The sequence below is a fragment of the Pomacea canaliculata genome, linkage group LG2 (genome assembly GCF_003073045.1).
Source record: "Pomacea canaliculata isolate SZHN2017 linkage group LG2, ASM307304v1, whole genome shotgun sequence".
NCBI classification, from domain to species: Eukaryota; Metazoa; Mollusca; class Gastropoda; order Architaenioglossa; family Ampullariidae; genus Pomacea; species Pomacea canaliculata.
In genome coordinates, this window is record NC_037591.1 from 9,954,798 (window position 1) to 9,980,788 (window position 25,991).

The following is a 25,991-nucleotide window of genomic DNA, read 5'->3' on the forward strand; positions in this document are numbered from 1 at the left end:
GTAAAAGCTATTTTTCATGCACTGGAGAAGCAATATTTTATCTCAATTTATTTCCCAAAAAAGCAACGGTAAAATGTGAACGATGAAAGTTACTACTGGAATGAAAACTTGGTAACTAGTGGTGACCAATCTTTCTTTAGTCCTGCCATTCCTGACTGATGATTTTGTTGCCGTGGATACCGTTGTACACATTCCAGTCCCAACATTAAATGTCCGAGGATGCTGTCACCCAGTGAACTGTTGCTATTTCTGGTTTTACCGATAATCGAAATTGTTGTCAAATTTTCGTAATTAGAACCCATTTTCAAATTTAAAGTTTATTTCTAATTTTGCGCAGCAACAAAATCAAACATTAAGATACATGCAGCCATACAGATAACACTAGTAATTACTTCTTCTACATTATTATTTCGGCCCTCTCTATCTTCAGTCTAGAATAGCTAGTAACCACATCTTATATAATTTTAAATTATCAAACGCACACACCCTTCACAAATGTCTTAATTTTGAGGTGTTAATGAATATACTGAGGATAAAATGATTTATAATATGAAGGAAAAGCTTTAGTAGAAGTGAAGTGCTTTGCCTTGATGCTCCTACAAACCAGAGCAGCCTGGTGTCGATGAGTAGAGGTAGAGAAGCCAAACATGAAATATTTCTTGCTGGAAACAAGATGTTTTTCGCGTTCACGGTTGACTTCACACCAAAGAAATCCTGGGCACACAGGATAAAGTGGTTTTGCATACACTACTGCACACGAAATTGGAGCGCTTAAGATTTTAAAAAAAAGAGAAAAAATATTTAAGCAGGTCACGTCAATGAAGTCTACTTACCTGCACATACAGCTAGCTCATACAAAAATTAATTTCCGAAAAATTATAATTTTGGCCCCCGAAAACAGGAAACACTAACTAAACTGTGGCTGTGATCAACTGGCAGTGAGTTTGCCTCACAAATGCAACGGCCGAACTTTGACGGTAAGAAATAATCGTTTTGTCTAGAAATCCATCTCCACAAAGTATGTTGATGTTGCTTTTTTGTTATCTAACGGTGTTGCTGTGTCTGCTTCAGAATATTTTTTTTACTGCGTTTTCTGTGTCTGATTGCAACAAAAGCAACTTTATCCTGTTCCTGGTTTAAGCGAAATTTGGAATTACATTGAAAAGGTCGAAACGTGCACACGAACAATAACGCACACGCACATGTATATCACACTAGAGATGGAAATTATGTGCTATATTTAGAGCGTAACAATCTATGAACATGATATTCTCCAACCAATCAAACAAGCAGCCAGCCAGCCAGCCAGCAATCTATATAAAATCCTGAGAGAACTTTTGCCATTTAACCGATGATCACAATTCTTGTCGTCAAATGTACGTGGTTCGAACATTTATTTTTTCAGATTCTGCCCAATAACCAAAATAAAGATTAAGATACATGCAGTATTAGAGATAAAACTAATAAGTATTTCTATGTACATTATTCTTGTGAATTTTACCTCTGCGACCTTCTCAGTCTTTCTGTACCTTTACGAGATTGTCTTGTACCTTCAGGAAAGTTATCTAGAGAAGCAACAACAAACCACATTCTACATAATCTTAAATTAGCAAGTGTATACACAATTCACTAATGTCTAAATTTTAGTGTGTCAGTGAATATATTTAGGGGGATTTGATCTATAATATGAAGAAGAAATGTTTGTAGAAACGAAGTGCTTTGTCTTGATGCTTCTACGAACCTTTGCGTGTTTTGACAAGTCTGGTGCCAACAAATAAAGAAAATCATAGTGTGGTTATTTCCCACAAACAAGATGACTGTGTTTTCTTAGTTCAAGTCTGACTCCGCCCCGAACAGTTCCTGGCCACACACGATAAAGTGGGGTTTTGTATACACAGCTGCACATATAGGTCTGTATAGAAAACAGTAACAACCTTGAGCAGGTCACGTCAATCAAGTCTATTCATCTGCACACACAACCAGATCGCCCTACCCTTAATAAATTTCCGAAAAATTGGGATTACGACACCCGCAAACATGACATGCTGACTAAACTGTAGGTCTGATAAACTGGGCGTAGAGCCGAACTTTGACGGTAAGAAATAATCGTTTTATCTAGAAATCAATCTCCACATAGTATGTTGATGTTGCCTTGTTTGTTGTCTAAAGGTATTGAGTGTCTGCTTCCAAATATTTTACTTTGCGATTGATGCTAAGTTTTCTGCTTTCTGTGTGGCAGATGGTAACATCAGCAACTCCTTGAATTATGTTAGTACATTAAGAGAGAATATGAATTGGCTTTTCAAATTTTAACTCGATAAAAAGATTTCTTTGCTATACCATAAACTATTTTGGTAATCCTTTTGTTAACGCGTGCTTTTTAAATGGTAAATACTAATATATCCTCTGCCTAGAAAAAAACTGTGACTGTAACTACAATAAGATGAGCCTAAGAAAATTAATGTTTGCAATTTCAGTGGCTTAAGAACTCGAGGGAGAGAGGGAAGTCCCTCGCACTAGGCATGAAAGACTATAAACATTGTATACATTTAATTATCAGTTATTGTATGTGAGACTGAGACAAAACTTCGACCTCTAAAATAGCCATTGCTGGGTGGGTGGGGGTGGAATTAATTTCAATATTTTTGTTTTTCTGGGTATATTTGTTAAAAATAAGTGGCTTGAAATATCCATAAATGTATTTAAAAGATAACTACTTATCTGGTTCTTATGCAATTACATTGTCCACACCATCTGTCTCGGGCCATTGTTTATGTCAAGCACTGCACGCGTTATGCGACATCATGTTGTCAAGGTTACGCGCGTGTAAAACGTTGACACGGAACATAGTTTCATTAATAACAAAGTGGAATCTTACGGTCGTTAACGTTGGACAGAGTCTTTCAGTTTCAAGCAAACTGTAGATAGGGCTTTTAATCTGTTTGTGTTTCTGAGATTCGTAGCAAACATTTAATAAAATTTGCCTTCATTAACGATCATTTTGTAAACACGACTTCCGCCGTCTACTACACAAAAGAGACTGTCTCAACATATCCGCGATTTAAGGACGACCATAAGTATAAATTGAGATCACATTGTCTGCAGGAATATGTTGACAAGATATTTGGGTGTGGATATCCTAAAACTTTCTTGGGAGAAAAGTCTCAGTACAGTCCAGATGTTTGAAACTTTGTAGTTTGAGTAGAACTAATGTTACACGTGACTCTATCGCGGCCGGCAAGTTTTTTTTTCGGCGATGACATAGTTCATGCATTGAAAAAAAAACCGTACAAACAACACCACATTTGAAGGCCAGTATTATTATATGCATCTCCTGAAACCTGTATTCATCCATTGATTTAGTTCCAATTAAAAGTAAAGATGTTGTAAGCAGTCTATGTCCAACTGTATGCCGGAGGTCAACTTTTGTCAAAAACTCATGTACATCTACATGCCGCATGCCACCAATGACACTTGTTTGCTAAGTTTTACACTCCTTTGATAGGCTGACTCCTCCATTTCAATCCCACTGTGTGCAGAAATGGAGGAATTACGGGTTGTACTACTGGGCAAGACAGGAACTGGAAAGAGTTCTCTGGGAAACTCACTGCTGGGTCGTGAAGTGTTTGCTCCTGCCAGAGGACTGCTATCCGGTACACAAAAATGTCAGTGGGCTGAAGCTACAGTAGATGGAGTTACCCTTAGTGTGAGTATTTTACTCAGGAATAGTCAGTGACAATACCATCACAGTACAGTGTCATACAAATGTGAAAGTCATTTGCTAGTTTAAAAACCATACATAGTGGGTTAGTAGGATAATTGTTTGGACATGATGACATATTTTTAGTTTTGAAACTACTTAAACTTGTGATGAATATTTGGTTGACTTATAAAGTACAGGGGATGAGATGTCTCCCCATTACTCTACAAGGTAAAGCAACTTTAAAAAAAAGCGTTGACATTTTTAACAAGCGATGTCTGTAGTAGCCAGTGACTATGGGATTATACTGAAATACGAATTGGGTTGATGAAAAAAAAAGAGAAAGTTAGAAAAGCAAAACAAAGACCAAAAAAACATGCAAAAACGAGAACAGAAGGGAATTAAAGAGGAGATGACGACGACGACGACGACGACGACGATTGACGACTGACGATGAGGACGAAATTCATGATGACTATGAAGATAATTTCAAGGGTAAAAGCTGCCTATTTTAAGTTGTATCTGTAAATCGTAGACTCTTGAGCTATGACTCATGCTACAGGTTATTTCAGTGTGCACTGTATATCCTTCTGATAAAGTTGACAGACACACCTGGACTGTGTGACACACATCGCAGCGAGGAAGACGTTTTCCTTGAAATCGGCAAGTCTATAGCTGTGGCCTGTCCAGGGCCTCACGTTGTCATCATCGTCATTAAATGCACTAATCGCTTTACCAAGGTTAGTAGCCTTGACTAAAATTTACAACCAGAATAAGCCATATACAGTAATTTATAGTTTACATACTGCCTGCTTATGTTAGACATTGTGGTGCATGACTGTGTAACTGTCCAGGGCAAGGTGCATCAATAATAGAAGTAAGGATGAAAGCTCGTGGGCTAATATCTCACCTCTGGGTACACCCACTATCCTTTCAGTGTGACTTCTGTCATAGTGCTAGCCTCAAAGGTGTTTTAAGGAACTAGTTTGCTTTCCCATTTATATTTCATGTTAACCCTAAGCCACAGTGCAAAATCATGGTGAAAGTTTTTTTTTACTCAACTGATCAATCCATGATTTGAGTCTGTTTAAGGTTTTGCATACCGTGTGCGGACGTTTCGCCTCATTATGTCAGAGAGAGAGAGAGAGCTTACTTACTTCTTTAAAAATGAAAGTAACTACTAGATTACACAACAATTCTTTATTTCAAACACATTTTACACACAGACTTCACAGACAGTTCACTTTGATTGTCACAGATTATGCGCAACAGCTTTGAGAAAAAACATTGATACAATGGCGAGAGAAGTGTGTGAGCTAACGGTTCACATGAGGAGGGATAGTGAGAGAGAGTTCACTGATACATTGATACAATGGCGAGAGAAATGTGTGATCTAAGGGGCGTCACACACTTGACATCGGCTAAAGGTCCGCGTGAAATGCCGAAATGAAGTGCCCCGCGCTGAAACGTCCGGCGGCGAAACGTCCGGTCGGCGAAACGGCCGACTCCGAAACGTCCGGCGGCGAAACGTCCGTGTACCTTGCATACGTGGCAGCATTGGCGAATTTCTCTAGTTCAAAGTTTAAAATCTTTCTGCTCAGCGTGCGTATCTGTGAAATGAGACTGAGTCAGGAGCTTTGAAAAAATATTTATTTTCTTATTAAACATATGACTTCAAGAATCTGACCAGATCAGTTTCAGACAGAGCTTAACAAAGGACACTCTGTCTTGTGCCTGCAATGTAGAGGCCCGTTAAGTAGGCTCATAAAGCTTTCGTGGGGAGACATCCGCTTATAACGGGACACAACCTTAATGTAAGATGCGTTTTCTTAAGATCTGGGTGAGCTCGTCACTTCCATTGTAGAGATACACACATACCACTATCACCATGACAAGCATGAGGCCAACCAAACTCATGGTGTAATGTTTGTTCACATCTACTCCTATAGTACATCAGTATATAGTCCCTGGTTGAAGTATTGACTGCGGAAATATATCTACGTAGAATATTGATGTCTGTATTGTTGACCTCTTTCTGTGCACCGTGATGTCTGTAGGCGTGTATCTCGCAATGGAAGTGGTATATATGTCAGCCATACTCTTGGAAGTAGTATCTAGCACTAGGCTGCCCCCAGTTGTTAAGGAAAACAGTGCGCCCTACTGTGCCTTTAACAAAGTGTCAGAGTTCATGTGTTCTGAGATAGCTTGCGTTTGTTTGTTTGGACAGGAGGAGTATGATACTGTGAAGACAATACAGGCTTTGTTTGGTGAGCATGTCCGCCGCCACCTCATGATCGTCTTCACTTGTGGCGATGAGCTTGAAGATGACATCAGTAAGTGTCTCAATAGTACTGCATGTAGCTTACACAGAGTGAATGGAATATTGTTATTTATATCATCATCTCTTCGTTCTTCTAATCATCTGTATACCTTAGCATCTTGACAGTGAAAGGTAAATTTTGACTACCCTCATCTGGCTGTGCAATGCGACCTCCTCGCATGTTCAAATACACCGCAAAAAGCTAACATATTACTAATGCCGATAATTAATGTTTTTTGTCAAACAGCTATTTCATTCTATTTCTTTTATTGCCAGATGGCATGCAGGTGGTTTTAGAAGAACAATTGAGTAAAGCTGACAAAATTCTGAAGGAAGTTTTGTGTGATGCGAACAACCGTTACTGTATTGTGTCCAACAAAGGGACGTTTGAGACGAGACGAGAGCACGCAAAGGTCGTGTTAAGCAAGATTCAAGTGAGTATAGTATCTCACTCATGAACTCCATGACAGTGTAAAACATTACTTACTCTGTAAATTGTTACACGTAATATAGATTTTCGTCTAAGGCCTGTGACATGTTCGTTTTATTCATAAATAAAAGAAATCTCTGAAAATAATTGTTATGATACTTACAAAAGAATTGTACTCTTAAATCTTTATAAGATTAAGAATGACCTTCATAAAAAAAACCCGGACTTTTTATTTAAAATAAAAATCAGACTGCTAAGAAATAAATATTATTTGTTTTGTTGTGTTAGGATCTGGTGAGAAGAAACAACAGGGAGTATTTAAGGAACAAAATGATTGACGAGTTCAACATTATAGTGCAGTCCATTATTGCTCGCCGCCAGAAAGCTCAGCATCTGTCATACATCGAGGCTGTCAGAGAGACAAGACAAGCGATTGTTGAGGAGACGGAGGAGGAATCCGAATTCTTCAATATACTGAAGAACATATCAAAGAGCTACACACTCTCTATCTTGGACATAGTCCTCTGTGTGGGAGGAATGGTCCTGTCAAGGTGTTCTGTGATGTAAATGTCACAAGCAAACAACGATCTATAGAGTGTACTTTATAGGGCTATAAACAGAACACACAAATAAATTGTTCTTTCATGGCCGCACAGATGAATGAAGGCGACTAATCAAGAGACATGTGAAAAGATTAACCCATTGTCTATATTTAAAAAAATGATATTGAAAGATTTAATATGCCGGTGAATATTCATTTGTTGCGAACGCGCCTGAAATGCTTGTAGACTGAAGTTGAATTTACCCTCCGTTTGTTTTTCAGCACAAATACTTACAAACATAATGGACATCTTATCTTGCTATAAAATTAATATGTTTGGTAGAGTTAAGGTATTGTGAGTTAAAGATCTTCGTTAATGGTCACGTGGTGTGTGCACTTTTATGCGCAGTATCAGACTGACAGTTTGTTACAGGGTCTGATGGAAAATACAGGAGGTCTACCTTTTGCTCAAGGTGGATGCTACAGCTAATGATGTAGTCTCTGGATAGGTATTAATTGACTTGAATAATTATGCCCCCATTTTAGCCTCAAATAGAAATTTAGTCATACAGAGTAACTGAACTCTTTACGATTTTTTTGTAAGAACTGGTAACAATCGTTTCAAAATCGTTTGCAAATATACATAAAGAAATAACTAATAGTTTCTTCATAAAAATGTTCCTAATTATTCTACATTGTAAAGTTTCATTAGGTTACAAAAACCCTAATCTTTTGTTTATGTGTATGCATTGAGAGTCATAAAGGTCCAGTTTGATTTTTGTACCTTAAGGTTGTGATTAAAATGACTTTGTGAATTTTAACTTTGTTAGTTTTTTTTTATTAATAACCCAAAGCCTCTAAGCTCACTTTCTGTATTTCTCCCCTTCTCTCTCTCTCTCACACACACACGCACACAGAGATATGTACGCAAAAAAGAGTTTAAATGTGACAAAGACACACAGAAGGAAATAGAAAAATAAAAATATATATCTAAAATAATGCCAACACATACATAATTATAACCGATACATGCATGAAAAAAATGTAATGGTCATCAAGCATCAGACGAGTTTTTTTTTTGTTTTTTCATTACAGTTGAAAGAATACACACACAAAAGCGTTCACAACTTAATTCACACATACATATAGATGCTTTGTTCATTGCATGTTTAAAAAGGTGTATTTTATTCTGCCTATTAAAGTATTAAGACCTCTACAACTAATCATCCAATAGAGCACACATCTTTTTATCTTCCCGTATACGTTTGTGAAGTATGCAATACTTAAAATTTTAAAATAATGTCGAATTTAATTAATTATTATGTGGTTAGGCAGGTGATAAGAAGTGAGTTCACAGAGTAAAGGCTTTGTCTCTTGTTCAATTTTTCATGCATTGAAGAAGCAATATTTTATCTCAATTTATTTCCCAAAAAAGCAACGGTAAAATGTGAACGATGAAAGTTACTACTGGAATGAAAACTTGGTAACTAGTGGCGACCAATCTTTCTTTAGTCCTGTCATTCCTGACTGATGATCTTGTTGCCGTGGATACCGTTGTACACGACATTCCAGTCCCAACATTAAATGTCCAAGGATGCTGTTACCCAGTGATCTGTTGCTATTTCCGGTTTTACCGATAATCGAAATTGTTGTCAAAATTTCGTAAGTAGAACCCATTTTCAAATTTAAAATTTCTTTCTAATTTTGCGCAGCAACAAAATCAAACATTAAGATACATGCAGCCACACAGATAACACTAGTAATTACTTCTTCTACATTATTATTTCGGCCCTCTCTATCTTCAGTCTAGAATAGCAAGTAACCACATTTTATATAATTTTAAATTATCAAACGCACACACCCTTCACAAATGTCTTAATTTTGATGTGTTAATGAATATACTGAGGATAAAATGATTTATAACATGAAGGAAAAGCTTTAGTAGAAGTGAAGTGCTTTGCCTTGATGCTCCTACAAACCAGAGCAGCCTGGTGTCAATGAGTTGAGGTAGAGAAGCCGAAGATGAAATATTTCTTGCTGTAAACAAGATGTTTTTCGCGTTCACGGTTGACTTCACACCAAAAAAATCCTGGGCACACAGGATAAAGTGGTTTTGCATACACTACTGCACACGAAAAAAGGATCGCTCAAGATTTCGAAAAAAAGAGAAAAAATCTTTGAGCAGGTCACGTCAATGAAGTCTACTCACCTGCACATACAACTAGCTCGCCCCGCCCACAATTAATTTCCGAAAAATTCTAATTTTGGCCCCCGAAAACAGGAAACACTAACTAAACTGTGGCTGTGATCAAATGGGAGTTAGTTTGTCACATAACAGCAACGGCTGAACTTTGACGGTAAGAAATAATCGTTTTATCTAGAAATCCATCTCCACAAAGTATGTTGATGTTGCTTTTTTTGTTATCTAACGGTGTTGCTGTGTCTGCTTCAGAATATTTTTTTTTTACTGCGTTTTCTGTGTCTGATTGCAACAAAAGCAACTTTATCCTATTCCTGGTTTAAGCGAGATTATTTATTGACTTTTCAAATTTTAACTTCGCCCCTCGCACGGAGGATGCAAGAATATAAACGTTGTTCACATTTAATTTTATGTGAGACTAAAACAGGCCATGGATGGGGGAGGCAATTAATTTCAATATGTTTGTTTTTCTTCTCCACTTTGCAGTAAATTCCAAAACAAAAGCGAAGGTCTACCAAAATGATAAAGCATTATTTATATTGCATATTTTCACATAAAACAAAAAAGATTTTTTTCAGCCCTCGACTCCCATCGGGCTTTTTAACTGAAATGTTCACACAACTAAAGTATTCTACTGTATGCGTTAATGTATGGACGTGGTTGGTGACATTTCATTTGTATGGTATATCTGTAGCTGTTTCAGTACCACATAGTGCAGGAAGAAAACATTAGATATAAACAAAACAAGTGTAAGAGCATGACATGATTTTATTAAAAATCAACATAACACCTTTCCAGAGAAAAAAGAGTTGGGACCAGACAATGTACAGTTGACAACCGAGTATATAGCCACCTGTGGGCAAATGTACAATAGTGACATCAAAGCAACTAAAGACACAACAGTTTTAAAAACTGCAGCAGATGTCTCTGGTAATACATTTCCAATCATTGATGGCCGTCACAGGGGACAGAACCACATCCTTTGTCTCAGTGTACACAAAGCTGTATCATTGTTACGTCAGTCACAGCAATAGCTGTTTACGAACAGTTCTTGAAGTAAAAACATTCAACCGTCAACACATGTTCACGCAACCATCGTGAAGAAGGTGACTATCAGCCTTTGAGCAAAATTAATGCTTTTATCCTAACTGCCATTTTTATCTTTTAGTCGTCACCACTTCAAAGTAGTAAAAAGCAAAAGACAAAGCATGAAACACTGGCCACACCATCTGTCTCGGGCCATTGTTTATGTCAAGCACTGCACGCGTTGTGCGACATCATGTTGTCAAGGTTACGAGCGTGTAAAACGTTGACACGGAACATAGTTTCATTATAAAATAAAGTGGAATCTTACGGTCGTTAACGTTGGACAGAGTCTTTCAGTTTCAAGCAAACTGTAGATAGGGCTTTTAATCTGTTTTTAATCTGTTTGTGTTTCTGAGATTAGTAGCAAACATTTAATAAAATTATCCTTCATTAACGATCATTTTGTAAACACGACTTCCGCCGTCTACTACACAAAAGCGATTATCTCAACATTTCCGCGATTTAAGGACGACCGTAATTATGAATTCAGATTGCATTGTCTGCAGGAATATGTTTGGGTGTGGATATCCGAAAACTTTGTTAGGAGAAAAGTCTCAGTACAGCCCAAATGTTTGAAACTTTGTAGTTTGAGTAGAATTAATGTTACAGGTGACTCTACCGCTGCCGGGCATTTTTGTTTCGTCGATGTAACAGTTCATGCATTGATAAAAGAACATACAAACAACACCACATTGAAGACCAGTATTATCATATGCATCTCCTGAAACCTGTATTCATCCATTGATTTAGTTCCAATTAAAAGTAAAGATGTTGTAAGCAGTCTATGTCCAACTGTATGCCAGAGGTCAACTTTTGTCACAAACTCATGTACATCTGGACGCCGCATGCCACCAATGACACTTGTTTGCTCAGTTTTTTTTTACTCCTTTGATAGGCTGACTCCTCCATTTCAATCCCACTGTGTACAGAAATGGAGGAATTGCGGGTTGTACTGCTGGGCAAGACCGGAACCGGAAAGAGTTCTCTGGGAAACACACTGCTGGGTCGTGAAGCGTTTGCTCCTGCCAGAGGTGTGAACTCCGGTATGGACAAATGTCAGTGGGCTGAGGCTACAGTCGATGGAATTACCCTTAGTGTGAGTATACTGCTCAGGAGTAGCCAGTGACAATACCATCTCCGGCCAGAGGATGGTCGTTAGCCTTGGACGGCAAGTCTCTCTACGAGAAAGACACTCGGAAAAGAAAACTGACGCCGAAGACGGATGTGCTGGGCCATCGTGCGCTTAACAGCAGCACAACGCACTGACACTCGCATGGAATGGACAACGCTCAATACCATCTCCGTACACTGCCATACCAATGTGAAAGTCATTTGCTAGTTGAGTCATTTGTCTCTCGTTTAGGAACAAAAATTATACACAGTGGGTTAGTAGGATAATAGTTTGAACATGATGTTATACTTTTAGTTTTAAAATTACTTAAATTTGTGATGAACATTTGGTTAACTTACAAAGTACAGGGGATGGGAAGTCTCACTATCACTCTACTTTTTAAAAAAGCTTTGACATTTTTACAAGTGATGTGTGTAGCAGCCATCTAAACAAAAAGTGACTATCGGATTAGAATGAAACATGAATTTGGTTGACGAAAAAAAGAGAAGGACAAAAAAGCAAAAAAAAGATGAAGAGAAACAGGTAAAGACGTGAACAGAAGGGAGTTAAAGAGGACACCACGACGACGACTGACGACTAACGATGAGGACGACTATGATGAAAATTTCAAGGGTAAAAGTTGCCTATTTTAAGTTGTATCAGTAAATCGTAGACTCCTAAGCTATGACTCATGCTACAGGTTATTTCGGTGTGTACTGTATATCCTTCTGATACAGGTGACAGACACACCTGGACTGTGTGACACTCATCGCAGCGAGGAAGACGTTCTAGTTGAAGTCGGCAAGTCCGTGTCTCTGGCCTGTCCAGGGCCTCACGTTGTCATCATCGTCCTTAAATGCACTAATCGCTTTACCAAGGTTAGCAGCCTTGACTAAAATTTACAACCAGAATAAGCCATATACAATAATTTATAGTTTACATACTGCCTGCTTATGTTAGACATTGTGGTGCATGACTGTGTAACTGTCCAGGGCAAGGTGCATCAAGAATAGAAGTGAGGATGAAAGCTCGTGGGCTAATATCTCACCTCTGGGTACACCCACTATCCTTTCAGTGTGACTTCTGTCATAGTGCTAGCCTCAAAGGTGTTTTAAGGAACTAGTTTGCTTTTCCATTTATATTTCATGCTAACCCTAAGCCATAGTGCAAAATCATGGTGAAAGTTTTCTTTTCCTCAACTGATCAATCCCTGATTTTAGTCTGTTTAAGGTTTTGCATACGTGGCACATTGGCGAATTTGTCTAGTTCAAAGTTTAAAATCTTTCTGCTCAGCGTGCGTATCTGCGAAATGAGACAGTGATGTCTGTAGGCGTGTATCTCGAAATAGAAGTGGTATGTATGTCCCCCATACTCTGTGAAGCAATATCTTGCACTAGCTTTACCCAGTTGTAGGAAAACAGTGCGCCCTACTGTGCCTTTAACAAAGTGTCAGTAGTTCATGTATTCTGAGATGGCTTGCGTTTGCTTGTTCGGACAGGAGGAGTATGAAGCTGTGAAGACACTACTGGATTTGTTTGGTGAGCGTGTCCGCCGCCACCTCATGATCGTCTTCACTTGTGGCAATGAGCTTGCAGACGACATCAGTAAGTGTTTTAACATTCGATGATACTGCATGTAGCTTACGCACGTTTTGTTATTTATATCATCATCTCCTCGTTCTTCTAATCATCTCTATACCTTAGCATCTTGACAGTTAAAGGTAAATTTTGACTACCCTCATCTGGCTGTGACTTTTCGACCTCCTCGCATGTTATAATGCACTGAAGAAAGCTAACATATTACTAATGCCGATAATTAATGTTTTTTGTCAAACAGCTATATCACTCTATTTATTTTATTGCCAGATGGCATGCAGGTGGTTTTAGAAGAACAATTGAGTAAAGCTGACAAAAAGCTCAAGGAAGTTTTGTGTGATGCCTACAACCGTTACTGTATTGTGTCCAACAAAGGGACGTTTGAGACGAGACGACAGCACGCACAGGTCGTGTTAAACAAGATTCAAGTGAGTATAGTATCTCACTCATGAAGTCCATGACTGAGTAAAACATTACTTACTCAGTAAATTGTTACACGTAATATCGATTTTCGTCTAAGGCCTGTGACATGTTTGTTTTATTCATAAATAAAAGAAATCTCTAAAAATAATTGTTCTAATATTTACAAAAGAATTGTACTGTTTAATCTTTATAGGAATAAGAATGACCTTAATTAAAAAAGAACGGACTTTTTATGTAAAACAAAAATCAGACTGCTAAGAAATAAAAATTATTTGGTTTTTTTTTGTGTTAGGATGTGGTGAGAAGAAACAACGAGCATTTCACTAACGCGATGGTTGATGAGTACAACAAGCTAGTGCAGTCCATTATTGCTCGCCGCCAGAGAGTTCACGGTCTGTCAGACAACCAGGCTGTCACAGGCTATGTTTTCTCATTCCTTGTGCCTGATGGCAACATAAGCAACTGTATTTATTATGTTCATAACTTTAACGATAAAATTTACTTACTTTTTAAACGTCAACTCCATAGAAACATTTTATTGCTATACCTTAAACCATTTTGGCAGCTTTTTTTATTCACACCTGCTTGTAAATGAGGATGCTGCTAAGTCTGTGTCTGTAGCTACAATAAGTCTAAGCAGATGTAACCATGCAGTTACAATGGAGTAAGAACGGAGTCGGTGGAGGTAGGGGGATCGAGCAGGAGGGAAAGTCGTCACCTCAAAAATATACTATGGAGACAATAGTATGAATGTCGTTCACTGTCAGCACAACGTTTGCCCTTCCCCTCTCCACTTCCATTCCTCCGACCCCGAAACCAACCATTTTTCTACGTCACTGAATTCAACCATCGGCAATTGTATGTACGTCTGTATGCCGCATACTACAAAGTAAACATGTGAACTCTCCCTAAATTTTACCCTTCTTTGAGAGGCTGACTCCTCCGTTTCAATTCCTCTGTGTACAGAAATGAAGGAATTACGGATTCTGATACTGGGCAGGACCGGAGTCGGAAAGAGCTCTCTGGGAAACACACTGCTGGGTCGTCAAGCGTTTGCTCCGGGCATAAGGCTGTGCTCCGTGACAGCAGTGTCTCAGCGGGCTGAAGCTTCAGTAGATGGAATTACCCTTAAAGTGAGTGTATTGCTCAGGAGTAGTCACTCACAATACCACCACAGTACAGTGCCATACAGATGTGAAAGTTAAGCTAGTTAATCCTTTTTCAACTAGTGCCGTAGGTATACTTCGTTGTTAATTATTGGTTTTGACATATCGATATTACTCTGAATTTTAAAACTTCCACATTTAATGACTATGTGGTTGATTTACAAAAACCAGGAGATAGGAACCCTCACCACCAATTTACAAGAAAATGGCCACGTGTTTGAAAAATCGTTGCCAATTTTACAAGCAATGTGTGTAACAGCTAAAGAGGTCTATCACTATTAGGTTAAACTGAAATATGAAATTGGTGACGACGAAAAAAAAAACACAAACAAGAAACAGGAAGAAAAAAGCAAAAACCCTATTTTAGGTTGTATCGGTAAATCGTAGACACTTAACCATGCTCCAGGTTTTTTCGATGTGCACTGTATATCCTTCTGATACAGGTGACAGACACACTTGCACTGTGTGACACACATCTCAGTGAGGAAGAAGCTCTGCTTGAAGTCGGCAAGTCCATGGCCTTGACCTGTCCAGGGCCTCACGTTGTCATCATCGTCCTTAAAGGCAATGATCGCTTTACTAAGGTTAGCAGCCTTTATTGAAAACACTTTTTTCTCATTGAAAACCGGAATAAGCCATCTAGAGCGTTACAACTGACACACTGCCTACTTCTTGTAGACGTTGCGGTGAATGCCATTACAACTGTCTAGAGCAGGGTGCACCAAATAACATACAAGAAGTAAAGATCAAAGCTCATGAGCTAGCATCCCTCCTCAGGATATACTCATTTCCTCTTTAATGTGACTTCTTTCATAGGGCCAGCCGCAGGGGTATTTCAAGGAACTCTAGTTTTCTTTCTCATTTATATTCGTCTAAGACATACACAGAGAGTGAAATCATGGTGAAAGGAAAACACCTTTTTACTTAATCAATCGGCGATGACAGTTTGGTCAAGGTTTTACATACCTTCACACCATTGTCAAGTTCAAAATCTGCTTGCTCTGCGTGCTTACGTAACATATAAGTCTCAGTTAGAAGGTTTGAAAAGCATTTATCTTCTTATCAAACATGTGACCACAAATACCAACAATGAAAACTTGACTAGATCAGTTTAGAAAGAGCTTAAGTAGGGACACTCTCCATAACTTTGTAATAATTTAATAATTATTAATAAGGGTAAGACATTCAAAAGAACTGAATTATTTCTAGTGCCTTGAATTAGCAACACCCATGCTAATACAATAAGCAGCAACACCCGACATGCATGTCGTGACACAAAGTAGGAAGGCTCTTAACAGTCAAGTGGGGGGACATTCGTTTCTCATAGCAAAGATCCGTTTTATTATAGTCTGGGTGAGCTCATCCCTTTCAGTCCAATGATACACGAAGACCACTATCACCATGACAAGCATGAGGCCATTCAAACTCACGATGTAGCGTTTGTCTACATCGACTACTATGGTACATCAGCATATAGTCCTGGGTCTTTTATCGACTGAGGTGTTGACTACGGAAATGTACCTACGTAGAATATTGATGTCTGTATTGTCGACCTCTTTCTGTGCACCGTGATGTCTGTAGGCGTGTATCTCGCAATGGAAGTGGTATGTAGAAGTCACCCATACTCTTGGAAGCAATATCTTGCACTAGGCTTTACCCACTTGTTAAAAACGTGCGCCCTACTGTGCCTTTAACAAAGTGTCAGTAGTTCATGTATTCTGTGATGACCTGTGTTTGTTGTGTGCGGACAGGAGGAGTATGAGGCTGTGAAGACACTACAGGCTTTGTTTGGTGAACGTGTCCGCCGCCACCTTATGGTCGTCTTCACTGGCGGCGATGGGCTTGCAGATGACATCAGTGAGTGTCTCAATAGTACTGCATGTAGCTTACACAGAGGGAATGGGAAATTGTTGTTCATATCACCATCTTCTCCTTCCAATCAATAGCCTTAAACAAATCTTCTCCATACCTTAACATTTTGATAGTTACAAATAAATTTTGATTTCCCTCATCTGGCTGTGCAATGCGACGACCTTGTATGTTCAAATACACCGCATAAAGCTAACATATTACTAATGTCGATAATTATTTTTGTGTCAAACAGCTATTTCACTCTATTTCTTTTATTTGCCAGATGGCATGCATGTGGTTCTAGAAGAACAATTGAGTAAAGCTGACAAAAATCTCCAGGAAGTTTTGTATGATGCCTACAACCGTTACTGTATTGTGTCCAACAAAGGGACGTTTGAGACGAGACGACAGCACGCAAAGGTCGTGTTAAGTATGATTCAAGTGAGTTTATTGTCTCACGCATGAAATCCATGACAGTGTAAAAAATTAATTACTTTATAAATTGTTACAATTAAGATCATTTTACTATTAAGCTCCTTTTCATCTGTTTATTGTTCTTTAAATTAAAAAAATTTCTCAAAGGTGCGTAAAGAATAATTTTAATAACTTTTTTTTTAGGAAAGGAGAATCATTCTGTTAAAACTTTTATAGGAAGAAGAATCACCCTAAAGAAAGGAACGAACACTTTATTTAAAATCGAAATGACAATGGGAAGAATTTCTTTCTTGTGCTAGGATCTGGTAAGAAGAAACAACATGGAGTATTTCACGAACCAGATGACTGATGAGTACAACAGACGAGAACAGTCACGCATTGCTGTAAGAGAGACCAGACAAGCGATTGTTGAGGAGACAGAAGATCCTAAAGTATTCAACAAAATGAAGGACCTAGCACAGAATTACATACGGCCTTTCTTGATTAAGGTCGGCCAGGTGGGATTAACTCTCGCAGTTGGAGCTGTGGCAATGAGATGCTCAGTGATGTAAAATCACAAGCAAACAACGATGTGTAGGGTGTAGTTTATAGGGCTAAATAGAACACACGAATGACCTATATTTTCCTGACCGAATAAATTAATTTAGGCAACAAACCACGAGACACGAGGACAGGGCCCTACAGGTCTGGTGGAACATTAAGAAGGAATGCTTTTTGATTTTAATTTAGATAAAGGTTGATATTACAGTTAATGTAGAGTTGCTAGGGAGGGTCACAGCTCATTGATCGTGCCCCCCCCCCCACTTTAGCATCAAATAGTAATCCAGTCCTACACCGTTAAGTTCTTGGTGAGTTTTTTTCTAAGAACTGGCCTGCCTTTTTGGACAGCCGTGTCGCGGGCCAGTTCACCACAAAAATACAAAAAAATAGAGCAGATACCATTTTTTATTAGAAACAAGTTGTATTTACCATTAATTATGTAGTAATTAGTGGGATATTTGAAGTTGTTTTCCCGAAACCAACTTCTGAATCTCCGGCCTCATCGTAGAGACACCAAGTCAGAGCACTGAATCGAAATGTTCGTCCATCGAAAAAAAGATTAAGAGACACCCCTACGTGGGGATAAATACTTCTTCTTCCTTTTTTTTTTTTTGTTTTTTTTTTGTTGTTTTTTTAAGGTCTTCTTTTATTACTAACATGCCGATTTCCTGCACTGTGGGCAGAAGTTTCGCGGGCCGGATATGGCCCGCGGGCCGTAGGTTGTGCATCCCTGGTCTAGACTTTAGTTGTAGTCAATATTTTTGTCCACATGACCCTGTGCACCCGCCTCCTGACAGACCTCGACTTCGGTTAACTTCTTTCTGTATTGGCTGCCTGTATGATTGTATATCGGTAGTGGATGGGACATTATTCACTCAGAGAGCAATTTATTAAGATTTTAGCAATCATATTTATATCAAGATTTTATTATATTTTTTACTAAGATCATAGCACAACGTTTCTATTCATTTTATTGTCTTATGTTCCAGATTTATCTTAAAATTTATGACAGGAGCTTTATGACATGAGTTACCGCTTCTACAAAACTTTAGTCTTACATTAGTAGGAATGCAAAAGTTACCTGATAATATTAACTTTGTGAAACATAAATTGCATTCAGCTTTATGTTTGTTGTTAAAGATAACATGTACACAAAAACTTTTATGTTTGTTGATTTGATTCACAAAACCTTTTTGCTTATCATTATTCTTCGATATGTTATCGTTGTGACATTTGTCTTAGAATAACATTGAGTAAATCAAAGGAATGCATCCAGATTGTGCATTATATTTAATAATGTACATGTATATATATATAACACCCATGAGCAGTGGGCATTCTTATAAAAGGTTGAACAACAGTTTAAGACCTTTCATACAATGTATTTTAAAATAAACTTAATCTAACTGATTTACATAGTATTGCAGTTTAGTTATCCGTGCTACACTTTTGCTTGTAAAAGGAAACGTGGTTAATAGACAGATTAATATGGCAGCAGCAGTTCTTGACCAAAAAATAACCTCAAGTTAACCAAAGCTTATCTTTAAAATTCATAGAGAAAATAAAAAAGTTCCATAACAGAACTATTCGAAGAGTTGTCTTTATCTATACGCAGTCTATGAAGGTATGGCTTGGGTATAAAGGAGAGTTGAAAATATCCAGTTCCATGGTGGAGAGAGATGCTGTTAACGAGTTTTATTCTTGTCTTTCCTTGTGTCTGTGTACGGTTATTCCACATCTTTAAACTAACCTTCTCTAACACTTTAGCAGCCTGTACTTTACACACCCACAGTCATCACACAGTCAAAGAATGTTGGGCTTGAGCCAAAATATTTATTTCTCTGAAATGACCTGATGTTGACCTCATTTCTGAGAAATTTCCATTAGTGGCAATGCTCCAGCACTCGTTTCTTAAAAACACATTGTAGTGTGGGAAAGAAGTTCTGTCTCACGCTCCAGAATTTAGTATTTCAATACAATAACCTGTTGAAAGGAACTGTCCCCCGTAACTGTCGACGTTGCAGTACAGCAGATTAACAAAAGGTTCAGATACATGTGGGCACACGAACAACTGTGAAAACATCAGTGACACATGATGTGAAATATTGCTTCACCTAGTTTCTTATCGACAACGAGTACAAACTGAAATCCTGCTCCACGTTTACAGACCAAGCCCCAGCTGCTGCTGCTGTCATCAATGTACTGATGTTGTGATACTCTATGATACGACATCACTGACTCCTTGTCCCGATGTCTGAAGCGATAAGTGATGTGTGTTGTTGTCTCAATGTTATGGTTAAAGAGAGGCTTTGATGTTCAGAGGGAGGTCAGAGCAAAGAGACAGAACTGATGATGGGTGGGAGAGAGAAGGGGCAGTAGTAGTAATAAAACTGTTACTAGCTCCAGAGCGAGGTTTCCTCTAATCAAGGTGCGGTGTATACATGACGGTAGACGAGCACTGTATCAGTGGACACCACGTTCATATTCATTTGCCATCATTGTACTCTCGCTATTCCTCTCTTTCTCTCTTTCACACACACAGATATACACACATATGCACAAAAACTCACTCACACACACACACACACACACACACACACACACACACACACAGATACACAAGCACACACACACACTCGGAGAAAGACAGTGATGTAAGCGGTATATAATGAAACAGAAGAGAGGTTAGGGGGAAATGTCCAAGCCAAAAAGCTTGAATTGGGAGCTTCAAGGTGTCAGTGAAGAAAGAAACATTAGCAAAACCAACCAACACCACAACAACAACAACAACAACAACAAAAACAAAACAAACGTGAGACGTGCTGCTTCTGCATGGTTTAAAATAGATGATTTTTTTTATTTAAGTATTTATGATGGAGGATGAGGGATGAAGGAGGACGAGGATGGTGATGATGATGATGAGGATGACGATGAGGATGATGATGGTAAGGGTGATGAGAATAAAAATGAAGAAATAATTATACACTCATTAAACTGTAATATATACTTTATTAGTTTTTATTTGGATCAGTAAAATACCATTACAAAACAGTGTTAAAAAGTAAGTTTATACTTCAGCTATGTTTTGTATTGCTTATAAGGGTACGACAGGAATCTTTACACAGCTAACGCTTCTAATACCTGATAGCACTCCATGTGTAAAACACAGCATCAGTTCTAATAGTGGACTCAATTTACCCACATTAAAGTTTACCTGTCTTCTTGTATCTGAGATAATTTTATTAGAAAAGTGTCATAGCTTTTTAACACCAAAGGGCCTTACATTACCGAGGTATTGGTTTTGACCAAGTTATTAGATCCACTGATAAAATAGTAAATGATTAGTTGAGATGTCACATCAAACTTATCTTGACAACAGATGTAGAAAACTGACATACAATGAAGTAATTGAACACTAAACTAAGATTTTTTCTGCACAGTTAGCGGTCTTCAAATGTGAGTTATTAGGCAGTGTCCTTATTTATTACTACAACGGCCTATAGGGAGGATTTCTATTCCAGCCCCCGATGAGGCCCCGAAAACATTCACATACAGCCTGCAGCATCCATAATATCAAATACCATATGAAAAGTAGAACATCTCTACATCCTTTACAAATCACCGACAGGGTACTTTGGCGTGAGTCATCATTTGTTTTTAGTGACTTTCTGCCTGCTTCCTTCTGAGAGCCCACTGGTCTGGGGAACATGCTGTACCTACCCGAGGCGTCCTTCAACAGTCTTTTTAATTTATCAATTTTTTCCAATAACAGTTCGACTGCTCCTTCATTTTCAGAGCTCGCTGGTCCTCGGAACAGGACATACCTATCCGAGGCGTCCTTCAACACACTTTTCAGTTCGTGACAAACAGTCCCGAGCTCCTCACCAAGGTCACGGTCTTGCCGGTCTCCAAAGGTGAAGGCCACCACAAGCCGCCGACAAAGGTCGTGACCCCATATCTTCTTCACTTGCTGATAGATGGCGAACTCCTCGGCCGTGTAGCGAACATCACAGCGAACAGCCAGCAGAACGGCGTCTGGGGTCGTCTCGGGGTCACCCTTCCACTTCTTCACTTCCGCTTGAATTTCAGCGACCGTGTGGTACTGGTTGCTTAGGTCAGGTGTGTCGGTCACCTGCGGTCGACAGAGAGGAAGCCCCGAAATGATTACACATACACGCAGGGACGAGCATGTCATACTAGAGATGGCAATAATGTACTGTACTTATTGTGTAACAATCTATGACCACGAAATGTTCTAACCAGTCAACCCACCAAATACATGAAATTAATTTTCTTATTAATTGAAAACAAAGAAAGACTAGAGAAGTTATGTTGTTATATGATTTTCACATCAAAGGTCTTCTACGTTTTTGTTTCACTTTACTCGGTGGGTTCTGGACAAGATGTTATCTTTCAACATTTGAGTGGATTTCTCCTTTTTCTTCTCCAAAAAAAATGTGCTGTAGCAGATATTTTTAGTTCCGGGTACTTAGGTATTTTAGTTGAAGGTTGGACAACTGATGAGGCGTGTGTTAATAGATAAATATTTTGTCTCTTGTCCCGTTTTACTTGTAAGGGAGAAGCAATTTCTTGTCTCAATTTTCTTTGTAAACGAAAGCAGAGGTAAAATATGAAATTTAAAAGTTACTACTGGGATGAAAACTAGATGTTCCTCGATCTTACTTCAATAATCCTGCCATTCCTGGCTGACGATCTTGTTGCCGTGGATACCGTAGTACACGCCATCCCAGTCCCAACAGCAAACATCTTCTGGCGGAGGATGATGTTCCCCACAGTACTTTTGCCATTTCCGGTTTTCCCGATGATCAAAATTCTTGTCGAATGTCCTTGGTTCGAACTCATTTCCTGTGCAACACAAACATTGAGATACATGCAGTAAACAGATAACACTACTCACTATTTCTCTCTTTATTATTATAATGAATTTTCCCGTTGAGACCCTCTCTGTCTTTCTGTAGCTTTTACGATATCGACCTGTATTTTTAGGAGGATTCACTAAAAAAGCAAAAGAAAACCACATCATACATAATCTTAAATTATCTAATTCACAACTGTCTAAATTTGAATGTGTTAATGAATATACAGAGGAGAATATAATCTACAAGATAAAGGAGAAAATTTGTTTACATGCACGCCTTGCCTTGATGCTTGTGTGTTGAGAGCTGCCAGGTGTCGATGAGTAGAGTCAGGGAAGCTCACAGTGTGTTTGTTAGAGGCTGTGAACAAGTGTTCAAGGCTGACTTCACCACCAGCAGTTCCACTCTTGTACACACAACTACACACACAGCCACAACCTTCAGCAGGTCACGTCAATCAAGTCTAGTCAGCTGCACAGTCGCCCCGCCCACACGCAATTTCCGAAAAATTGGGATCTGGCCCTCGAAAACACGACACACTAATTATACTGTGGCTGTGATACACCTGGGTGCTGACATCGTCACGTGACAGCAGGGGGCGAACTTTGAGGGTAAGAAATAATCATTTTATCTAGAAATCCATCCCCACAACGTGCGCTCATGTTTGCTGCGTATCATTGTTGTGCTGTCTGCTTCAGAATATTTTACTTTGCGGTTATTGTTACTTTGTCTGCTTACTTTGTCTGATGGCAACATCAGAAATTTTGTTAGTTATGTCAATAGATTAAATAGAATATTTATTGACTGTTCAAGTTTAACTTAGAGTGATATGTCTTTGCTATCCCATAAACTATCTTGGTCACCTTTTATTGATGTCTGCATTGTGAATTTAATACTGATGTATCATCTGAGTGAGAACTGTGGCTGTAGCTACAATGAGTCTAAGCAGATGTAGGCCGGTAATTTAACTGGCGTAGGAACAGGGGGAGTGGGTAAAGAAAGGGGGGGGGGTCAGCCACCACATCATAAAGATATTGAGAGGAAAGGAATGTGAACCTTGTTTACTGTCAGCATAGAGTTTGCCCCAGGCAACTTAACAAAAAATAAAAACAACAACAACAACAAAAACTTTGCTTCTTTCCCCGCCACCAAATTTAGCTATCGGCGGTTGTATTGAACACATGAAACTTGTTCGCATCCACTAAGTTTCTCATTCCTTGCAGACGCTGACTCCTCCTCCACTGTACACAAAATGGAAGAATTACGCGTTGTACTGCTGGGCAAGACCGGAACCGGAAAGAGTTCTCTAGGAAACACACTGCTGGGTCGTCAAGCGTTTGCTCCTGCCAGCGGGCTGTGCTCCGGGACAGAAAAATGTCAGTGGGCTGAAGATACAGTAGATGGAATTAAACTTAGTGTGAGTATATTGTTCAGGTGTAGTCAGTGACAATACCATCGTAGACAGGTGAGCTATGACCCATGGTCTAGGCTTCTTTGGTTCTTCTGATACAGGTGACAGACACACCTGGACTGTGTGACACTCATCGCAGCGAGGAGGATGTTCTCCTTGAAGTCGGCAAGTCCGTGGCTGTGGCCTGTCCAGGGCCTCACGTTGTCATCATCGTCCTTCGTGGCGATCGTCGCTTTACCAAGGTTAGCAGTCTTGACTATTAAGCATTTCTTGTCATTTACAATAGTAATAACCCATCTACGTGAGCACGAGGGCCAACATCTCACTTACCTGACCATGCGACTTCTGTCACAGGACAAGCCGCAGGACTATTTCAAGGAACCATATTTTGGGAAGTAATATCTTCCAATTGGATTTACCCAGTCGTTAAGGAAAACGTTGCTTACCACTGTGCCTATAATAAAAACTTATTCTGGGATGATTTGCATTTGTTTTGTTCGGACAGAGGAGTATGATGCTGTGAAGACCTACAGGCTTTGTTTTGGTGAGCGTGTCCGCCGCCACCTCATGATCGTCTTCACTGGCGGCGATGAGCTTGCAGACGACATCAGTAAGTGTCTTGGTACTCAGTGGTTCTACATACAGCTTACACAAGAGTGAAAGAAGAAAAGTTGTCCATGTCATCATTTGCTCGTGCTTGCATTCAAAACCCTCAAATAGATATTTTCTATCCCCTACCTTATTATCAGTTAGGTGTGATTTTTCCTTTCCCTCATCTACTGTGATTTTTCCACTACCTTGAGTATAAAAATGCTCCGTTCAAAGCTAACATATTAAAAATGTTCATTGTGTTACCAGATGGTATGCAGGCTGCTGTAGACCAACAATTACTAAAAGCTCCTGAAAATCTCAAGGAAGTTTTGTGTGATGCCTACAACCGTTACTGTATTGTGTCCAACAAAGGGACGTTTGAGACGAGACGAGAGCACGCAAAGGTCGTGTTAAGTATGATTCAAGTAGGTATAATATCTCACTCATGAACTCCATGACAGAGTTACATTACTTACTCTAAATTGTCACGCTTTCCTTCTAAGTCTGTTTTCATCTGTTCCTTCCTCTCTGTCTTTTTTATTCAAAAGAAATCTTTTAATGAGCAGTGAGAAGAATAATTTTGACATTTTAAAAATATAATGCTTTGCAAAACTTTATAGAAAGAAGAATCATCCTAATGAAAAGAACGACAATGTTGTTCAAAATCAAATCAGACTGCCAGTAAATTAAAAAAAGATTGTCTTCTTTGTTAGGATGTGGTTAGAAGAAACAACAGGGAGTATTTCACGAACGAGATGGTTGATGAGTACAATAGGAAAGTACAGTCCATTATTGCTCGTCGCCAGAGAGCTCACCGTCTGTCAGACAACCAGGCTGTCACAGAGACCAGACAAGCGATTGTTGATGAAGAGGAAGATCCTGGCTTCTTCAATACACTGAAGAACATAGCAAAAACTTACATATTGCCTGTCCTGATAAAGGTCGCCGAGGTGGGACTAGCTGTCGCAGTTGGAGCCGTGGCAAAGCGGTGTTCTGTGATGTAGTCACAAACAAACAACGATGTGTACAGTGTACTTAATAGCGCGACAACAGAACACACGAATGACTTGTATTTTCATGACTAATTAAATGAATTTAAGTAGAAAACCGTAAGTCCAACGATTAACTCATTGACTCTATTTAAAAGTAAATAAAGGACATTGAACTTTTTTCAAATGCACCCAAAAGGGTTGTCTGTTAAATTCTTTGCCTCGGTTTGTTTTTCTGCATGTAAAGTAACAAACATTTACGCTACCTAACTTCTTGCAAAAGAAACGTGTTTTCGAACTTTCTCGATTGTCTCGTGGTTTTACGCTGATGTCAGGCAAACTGTTTCCTACAGGGTCAGGAGGGCATTATAGTAGGTGTGTCTTCTGCTTTTGAATTCAGATCAAGGTTCATGCTACAGTAGAATCGCTAGGTCACAGTTGATTGACCTCAACCACAGTGTTTTTATCCATTGAACGCCAGAAAAGCTCTAGGTCACTTCTTTAGCTTTAGATCATGATTAAAGTGAATTTGTGTTTTTAACTTTGTCATGTGGTCAAGTAAATAATAATGAGCCTATGAACTCTAAGCACAGTTTTTCTTTCTCTCTTTTCCTTTTTCTTGCACACACACATAGAACCAGAGTTTTGTAAGACAGACACAAAGAGGGGAAAAGAAAAAAGTATATGTAAATAGAAACATATATATCCTTATTCATTCATGTTTT

At 38.9% G+C, this 25,991-nt stretch overlaps 2 protein-coding genes across 2 annotated transcripts; one reads left to right on the forward strand and one right to left on the reverse strand.

Moving 5' to 3' along the window:
• The first annotated feature begins 893 nt into the window (after positions 1–893).
• On the forward strand, positions 894–25,807 carry LOC112557611 (GTPase IMAP family member 8-like). The gene is made up of 12 exons (XM_025227583.1): positions 894–977; positions 3,540–3,706; positions 12,126–12,266; positions 12,887–12,992; positions 13,254–13,411; positions 13,699–13,798; positions 14,373–14,539; positions 15,016–15,156; positions 16,324–16,363; positions 24,231–24,296; positions 24,545–24,702; positions 24,991–25,807. Exons 1-12 carry the CDS (start codon positions 956–958, stop codon positions 25,279–25,281), a joined length of 1,557 nt encoding a protein of 518 aa, XP_025083368.1. The 5' UTR covers positions 894–955; the 3' UTR covers positions 25,282–25,807.
• LOC112557614 (GTPase IMAP family member 4-like) lies at positions 20,388–22,706 on the reverse strand. The gene is made up of 3 exons (XM_025227592.1): positions 22,560–22,706; positions 22,082–22,264; positions 20,388–21,530 (listed from the first exon to the last, which is right to left on the reverse strand). Exons 2-3 carry the CDS (start codon positions 22,259–22,261, stop codon positions 20,886–20,888), a joined length of 825 nt encoding a protein of 274 aa, XP_025083377.1. The 5' UTR covers positions 22,262–22,264; positions 22,560–22,706; the 3' UTR covers positions 20,388–20,885.
• Positions 25,808–25,991: the final 184 nt, after the last annotated feature.